Source organism: Anopheles coluzzii, chromosome 2, assembly GCF_943734685.1.
Source record: "Anopheles coluzzii chromosome 2, AcolN3, whole genome shotgun sequence".
NCBI lineage: Eukaryota > Metazoa > Arthropoda > Insecta > Diptera > Culicidae > Anopheles > Anopheles coluzzii.
The window spans coordinates 41,603,319-41,611,131 of record NC_064670.1 but is presented as its reverse complement, the minus strand read 5'-3'; the positions used below and the strand labels follow the sequence as shown (position 1 = coordinate 41,611,131).

The following is a 7,813-nucleotide window of genomic DNA, read 5'->3' as shown; positions in this document are numbered from 1 at the left end:
GAAACGACCGAACATGAATATTTTAAGAGTTTTGGCGCTTTTAAAGGGACATAAACATAAACAAATTATTCCTTTAATTTAAAATCGTTTTTCGTCGTGCATCAAATTCAAGCTAGGTACTCTGCTTGAATTTACGCCGGCATGTATGCAAATTGTATGACACAACAGTTCCTTCTAAAATGGTTCATACAAAAAAAAACATTCCTACCTGAAAGTATGCAATTTGTGAAATAATATTGCAGAGCTTTACATTATCCATTACACCAAAAAACCCAAGCGCCACAGATTAAGCTTAAACGACTGGAAAATCGAATATCCATAGAAAAAAAAACCAAAGCTCCATAGCTTCACTGTTTTGCTCATTAGATGGCGTATTACAACTCTTTATTATATTTCTGTCCTTTTCTTGCAATGTGTTTCGAAAAGTTTCATTTTATCATGACCTATATAGCCTTCTAACTTTCTGAGCAAAAATCTATATTTATGGTCGTGTGGTCAGATACATGGGTATCAACACCATCGACTGTTATTCAAATCGACGAATGGTTCACATTGGAGTTTATTATTTCAACAATCGTATCGCCGTTCTAGTTCTAGCTATGCATAACTTCAATGCGAAACCATATAACAGTACAGATGGAAGGATAAAGCTCTCAAAGCGAGGAAAGCTCCCCACTTGTTAGGTATCCCACCAACAGATGTCGCCACCAACTTTTTTTTTGCTATTTTCAGAATGTATCAGTCATTCACCGTCTTCTAAACGAAGTCTTTCTATACAGTCATTATCCGATATACGCTATCTTACGGGACCGAGCGCAATAGCGTATCTCGAGTTTTCGCGTATAGCGGATTCCTATGGAAAAATAGTTTACACTACCGGTTCGAGGGTTGAAAAATATCGTCACAGAGTTTTGCATTAAAGTTTTTTGTTATAAAATAGGTATCTTTTGCACAAATTTAATGCAAAATGCATTAAGAACATTAAGGAAATTCAAAAAGAGCATAAAATATTTCAAAAATTTAAAATATTTGCAATAAACACATGGAGCTGTCAAATTTAGAGGATTCGCGTACTGCGAATTCGCGTATATCGAGTATCGCGTACTGCGGATAATTGCTGTATTCCATTTAGGTAGAGAGCTTCCACCTCCAAATCATAACTCAGTTTATTCGTCATATTAAAAAAGTTGACGATATCTTAAATTATGTACAGTGTTTCCCCGAGTTACGCGACACTCGAGTTACGCGAATTCGAGTTACGCGAATTTTTATTTTTGACAGTTCAGATGTCAAATCAGTACAATTTTCTCCATCAATTGTCAAATGAAAAATAATTACCGATAAATAACCAAATTTTCTACACCAATTGCATCAAATAAGTATTAAATTACAGAAATGAACTAAATTCAATCAAAAATTATGATAAATAAAGTATATTTTTGCTGTAACATGTGATATTCGACTTACGCGAAAATCCGAGTTACGCGAATGTCTCCGGAACGCATTATTCGCGTAACTCGGGGAAAGACTGTACAACACAAAGAACAAAGAACTTTCGTATCTGCATGCGACAACTATTGAGAATCATGAACCATCACCATCATCATCATCATGATAAAAGAATTTTGCTGCTTGGGACGGTGACCCAACATCATCGCTGTCAAAGGCACACCTTTCTCGCGGGGCGCATCTATTCACCTTGCGCATAATCAGCAATAACAACACAACAATCATCGAACTCTGCTTTCCTCACGATATTTGCCTTCGTCCACCCGAAAACGCAACAATGGCCCACATCCAGTACGTCGACGGGCTGATACGTGAATATATTCTGTTCCGGGGGTTTTCCAACACGCTGAAAGCGTTCGACAATGAGCTGAAAAGCGACAAGGACAAAAGCTTTCGCGTGGACAAAGTGATCGAACAGATACAGCTGCTGATACACAATCACGATTTGGGCGGATTGCGTGAACTGTGGGCCCATTTGAACAATCATTTGTTTCGTAATTTGGAGCACCATTTCGCCACCGGTAAGTGAAAACGGTAATGTACCGTTAGTGTACCCGTTGGGGGCGTTGTGGCGTAACTGTGTGATGGTAATTATGTTGTATTATTTTTTTTTTCAGCGGTAAATAAGCTAGAACAGTCTGTGCTAAAGTTCTACCTCATCGTGGCGTACACCTCGAACAAAACGGATAAAATTACGGAATTTTTCACGAAACTTTCACCCGAGCTCGTCAGTCAGAGCGAATGGAAGGAGTGGTTTTGTAAGTGGCAGGTGAAAAAGAATTTCCTCAACACGTGCCCGCTCAATTTGTCGTGCTTTATTTTCAGTTTTCCCGTTTTGCAAAAACCCTGAGGAGCATGCAGCGTTTGCCGTTTGCTTCACGAAACAGTGGCAGGACACGTTGCTCATCTCGCTGCACAACTTCCTGTCCACCATCTACCAGTGCATGCCGCAACCGATTATAGCAAAGGCTGAATCCGAAGGATGTCTCATAAAAAAGCTGCAGGAAGAGAATAGTCTGTTGCGCAGCAAGCTGGCCACCATCCAGCAGCAACAGTACACACAGCTGCAGTCTGCTGGCCCCGGTTCCGGGCACCATTCGCGGCTGAGCGGTGGGTCGGCCGGTGCCGACCAGAGGCTTACGGCGGACGGCCGAATCCGCTACTCGACGCGACCCTCCTCCAGCATGCTTTCGCTGAACGATCTGCAACCGTTTGGCATTCCACCGCCGACCCACATCGTGGACGATTTCTACATCATCGCGCAGGAATCGAACAGCCTCGGCAGTGCGGCCGAAAGCCAGGCCCGTGGCTTGAAGTCGTTGATCCGGAACATCGGGTCCGGCGGCAGCCCGGTGCTCGGGCGGCGGGAAGCAGCCCTGGAGCGCAACAAAAAACGCTCCGGGAGTGTCGGCAGCCGGGGCAATTGGATCCACAGCTAAGCGAGCGGCGGGGCAGCACTTCCAAGCAAACATTCCGTGGAGCATACATTCGCCGAACAGCTGTATCACCTTCAACCACCATTTTCTCATGTAGCCGGAATAAGCTTTACACACACACACACACCCCCTCCGGGCACGGTTTACAGTAGTCACATTAAATGCTTTATTTCCCAATCGTGTTCGTGCATTAAAATACTGTCTGTTATTTAGCATACTGAATTAGCGTAAGGCAAACCGAACGTAGTAAGGCTGCAACATTGAAGAATGCGCCAGGCTAATCGCTCACGCAAAAGGCCACCATGCTCAAGGAAGTTCCTGGAACTTCTACCATAGTAAATAGCGAAAGCCCTTCCCAGCTTTCCGTTTTGCTCGCAAACGTACGCGTAGTAGTGCGGTACATAAATATCGTTGGCTCGTTTCAAAATTATGTTTTGTGATGTATATATGAGATTCAAAAACATTTGCCTTTCGTGTTACAGATGTTTAGGCACCGCCGATCAGTGCGCAGAGAGCACGCTTGTAGTCGCCGGAACATTCGTTCTGAAATGATGAAAGAGAAGCTCGCTTAGTTTGTGTGTTGTACAATCGACGCAACGGGGAAGAACATTTTGTGCCAGAAAATTGTGCATCGAAAACAGAGGATAGAGTAATGTTATATGAAGAAAAGGTTTTAGATAGCTTATCAAACGGGTCAGAATCGACATTTCATTGCATCGATGGTGAAACGTTTCTGTTTAGTACAAAGCAAGGAGTAGCATATCTATGATTACCTCCTGATTGGATGCATTCATTTCGGTGTTACCCGTATCCAACAGAGCCGGACGACACCGTTGCCGGAGGTAAACATACAGGGAAAGAACGAAAAACATACATACACGCAGTGTCAATGATCGTTACAATCAAGCTATAAGGCTAACATCGTTCCACACGAGCTTTACAAACTACGGGGACCAATTAAAGGCGCAAACGCTTGCTCACTTACCCGCACGGCGCTCAGCAGCGTCTTGTTGTACATCTGCTCGAACTCATCCTTCACGTTCTGCAGATCGATCTCCGACCGCGACACAATGATCCGGATCAGCTTCTCATCATCCGTGCCCGCCCCGTCCATCGCTTTGTGCAGCCGCTTGGCAAAGAAGTGCGGTGCCATCTGGACACACTCCACGATCGCGCTGAGCGCCTCGTACAGCTCACCGCTCAGCTCGCTCTTCATCGCCTGCTCGATCGTTTGACCGGACAGCTTCTTGTACTCCTCGAACACAATCTCGAGCTGGTCGAATGAGGCGTGCGCCAGTATCTTGTAGAACACTTCCTCGTCCGTGCCGAGCTTGCCCTCGCCCGCATCGTACAGCTGCTTGGCCTGCTCGACGGCCAGGTCCGCATCGACCGTGCCCTGCGCGTCACGGGCACCGACAATGATCATGGTCAGCAGCCGGCGGAAGCTACCGTCCGTCTCGCTGCACAGATGCTCGGCCAGCGGCCGGCCGTACATCTCCTCGTAGCAGTCGACGATCTTCTTCACCTCCTCGTTCGTCTGCGGGGCCAGCACCTCGATCAGCGTGTCCTCGTCCGTGCCCATGCCCTTCATCGCTTTGTTCAACTGCTTGCACAGATACTTCTCCGGTGGCATCATCAGCCCAACGATGACGTCCTCGAACTTGCCGCCGAGCTCCGACTTCAAATCGTCAATTAAATCCTACAACAACAACAACAACAACAACATTCCACGCGCAATCATTTAATCACTCTATCGCTCTCTCTCTCTCTCTCTCCCTCTCTTTCTAGCGGGATGAGTCATCACCGCCGCTGCTTACCCGTCCCAGCTCGCTGCTGTACTGCTCCATGATTTGCTGGCGCTGGGCGTTGCTGCGAGCGCAAAGAATGTCGATGATGGCCTGCTCGTCCGTCCCGAAGCCCTTCATCGCGCCCCGCAGCGCATTCGCGTCCGCGGAAGCGTCAAAATCCTCCGCCGGAACGACCGTCGGAACAGGCTGGAGGGGTGTGTTTGGGAGTTATAAAAAAACGGAATTACAATTACATACAGTGTCACACACAAAGACACACACACGAACACGTCAGCCAAGCAACGGGAAAATCGATCGATACTGGCGCGTGCACAATCATTTTTGGGAGGAAAAAACGTGGATTTTTTCCCACTTACCGTATAATACCAAGACATTTTTTTGAAGCAGTTGATTCTCGCCCAAACAACAGCAAAAGACACAAAATACGATCGAGATTGCTGCGATAAAGTTGAGAGGGGAATTTGGGCGCAAAAAATAGCTACACGCAGCCAACACCTTGTCAGCACCACCGTACGAATGAAGCGGAATGAATGGGAAACATCGTAACGGACCGCGGATCGTCGTAGTTGGCCGGGCCTTCTACCACCTCCAACGCAATGCGTTTTCTTCCTCTTCTTTTGCCGTGGTTGAAGTTCATCGGCTGAAGGTAGGTTTCCACGTAGCCGACGCCGTCAACTGGTCAAAGCGTTATCGGAGAGAGGATGTTTGATGATTGGCAGCATTTTGATGGCATATCGTGTTCCACCTGATAACGATGCATGTATTGATGCGTGCACACGCCACATATCGGAGCATAATTGCGGGAAGGCGGAGCAACGCGATGGAAAGTGACTTAAATTGTTCACAAACAGCGAAAGCACTAACGTGAGCGACAGTTTTTGCATTGTTTTCCTGGAAACGCATCATACGCAGTTTCGGGTGAACCTGATCGTTCACTGCATAAGCGTAGTTTGCACACAGCACAGGATGTAAATACCAAGTTATGCTCATTTCTAATGTCGGTATACATTTCACTGTTTTGTTGTCTATTTCTCAAATAATGTATTTGCAATGATCGCTAACACTTTTTTAACACCTCTTTGCAAAAAAGGAATTAAAAAAAAACCCCACAAACACATGGAGTTCATGCACGTCAACATGTGTGCGGCACGTGTTTACCGCGCTTGTCAGAATACGCATACCATCGTACCGCGAATACAGCGAAGACGCTGCTACGCTCGACACGAACAGGTTCTTGCGGTTTAGATTCTCCAGCATTGCTGTGTATTGCGTCGCTACGATTTCTGCGTGCGCGTTTATTTATTCTTGCTAATTGTTTTCATCTTTTCGCACGCGTCGCCGTTTTGGACCGTGCCCATTGACGCTAAACGGACCGGCCGCTTGTGGGGTGTGATTTCGATTCGACTTCTACTTTCGGTGGTGCTGTGTTGCCTAGTGGCTTTGCCGCATCCAGTTCCGTTGCGGCCGTCGACGAACTAATTGTGTTAAATTGTCTGTTTGTCCTAAACCAATATGTCGTGGTACTATACGGTGAGTAGCAGGTGTGAAGAAGCTGCGAAAAAAAAAATCTTTTCGTGCATTCCACCTCCCAAGCAAATTCATTGAGTTAAATGTGTTGTTACTAAAAACAACGTGTTGTGTCTGCTTGACCCACAATGCTCCTCCACAGCCCCACCCGACGGTTGTGCCGGCGGAAGACTTCGATGCATCGGCCGACGCCAATGCACTCCGGAAGGCGATGAAAGGTTTCGGCACGGACGAGCAGGCCATCATCGACATTCTCTGTGCCCGTTCGAACGGTCAGCGGCAGGAGATAGCGGAAGCGTTCAAGCGTGAATTGGGCAGGGTAAGTGTTGGTGATCGGTAACAAACAACTAAAATCTATTTATAACTCCCCTCCATTTGTTAGGATTTGATCGACGATCTGAAGTCGGAGCTGGGCGGCAAGTTCGAGGACGTCATCCTGGGGCTGATGCTGCGCCCGGAAGCGTACCTGTGCAAGCAGCTGCACAAAGCGATGGACGGTATCGGGACCGACGAAAAGTCGCTGATCGAAATCATCTGCCCGCAGACGAACGATCAGATACGGGCGATCGTCGACTGCTACGAGGAGATGTACAGCCGGCCCCTGGCCGAGCATCTGTGCAGCGAAACGTCCGGCAGCTTCCGCCGGCTGCTGACCATGATCATCGTTGGATCGCGCGATCCGCAGGGCACGGTCGATCCGGAGCTGGCCGTCGAGCAGGCGAAGCAGCTGTACGATGCGGGCGAGGGCAAGCTCGGCACGGACGAGGAAGTGTTCTACAAAATACTGGCGCACGCCTCCTTCGACCAGCTCGAGATTGTGTTCGAGGAGTACAAAAGTTTGTCCGGCCGCACGATCGAGCAGGCACTCAAGGCGGAACTGAGCGGTGAGCTTTATGATGCGCTCAGCGCGATCGTGGAGTGCGTCCAGATGGCACCGCACTTCTTTGCCAAGCGGCTGCACAAAGCGATGGATGGCGTGGGTACGGACGACGCAACGCTGATCCGGATCATTGTGTCGCGGTCGGAGATCGATCTGCAGAACATTAAGGATGAGTTCGAGCAGATGTACAACAAGACGCTAGTCAGTGCCGTGCGGGTAAGTTGTGTTGTGTCACCCGAGCTTCTGCAGGTCAACCTTTCCCCGTCCCACATCTCAAATGGTGTCAATCATCTCACTCTCTCCTTTCCTAACAGAGCGAAACATCCGGCGACTACAAACGGGCGCTCTGTGCTCTGATCGGAAATGCTTAAGCACGAGCCGCCGAGCACAGGCCGAGCATCTTCTCCATGATGAATTGTTTCTAATCAAGTATTCTGAACAGCGCCTACACGAAAGCATGCCTTTTTATTATAATACCACCCCCTCACCCGGGTTTTGGGAGAATGTGTGTCAAATTTCTTGTTTATCAATAAAGATTTTAATCACACTCTATCGCAAACAAAATCATTTCTAATGTACTTTGACATTATTTACTTCTTTTTTTTTTTTGGTAAACTGTGACGATAATTAAACACAACACAACCCACACAGAT

The 7,813-nt window shown here is 47.4% G+C and overlaps 3 protein-coding genes across 3 annotated transcripts; 2 read left to right on the top strand and 1 right to left on the bottom strand.

Annotated features, from left to right (window-relative positions):
- Positions 1-1,693: 1,693 nt before the first annotated feature.
- LOC120947264 (WD repeat-containing protein 91) lies at positions 1,694-3,123 on the top strand. Its single transcript, XM_040362441.2, has 3 exons — positions 1,694-2,030; positions 2,127-2,267; positions 2,335-3,123. Exons 1-3 carry the CDS (start codon positions 1,787-1,789, stop codon positions 2,946-2,948), a joined length of 999 nt encoding a protein of 332 aa, XP_040218375.1. The 5' UTR covers positions 1,694-1,786; the 3' UTR covers positions 2,949-3,123.
- On the bottom strand, positions 3,088-5,588 carry LOC120947267 (annexin B10-like). Its single transcript, XM_040362444.2, has 4 exons — positions 5,110-5,588; positions 4,763-4,939; positions 3,931-4,644; positions 3,088-3,488 (listed from the first exon to the last, which is right to left on the bottom strand). Exons 1-4 carry the CDS (start codon positions 5,125-5,127, stop codon positions 3,432-3,434), a joined length of 966 nt encoding a protein of 321 aa, XP_040218378.1. The 5' UTR covers positions 5,128-5,588; the 3' UTR covers positions 3,088-3,431.
- A 352-nt stretch (positions 5,589-5,940) lies between these two features.
- Positions 5,941-7,724, top strand: LOC120947266 (annexin B10-like). Its single transcript, XM_040362443.2, has 4 exons — positions 5,941-6,283; positions 6,423-6,599; positions 6,663-7,376; positions 7,475-7,724. Exons 1-4 carry the CDS (start codon positions 6,266-6,268, stop codon positions 7,529-7,531), a joined length of 966 nt encoding a protein of 321 aa, XP_040218377.2. The 5' UTR covers positions 5,941-6,265; the 3' UTR covers positions 7,532-7,724.
- Positions 7,725-7,813: the final 89 nt, after the last annotated feature.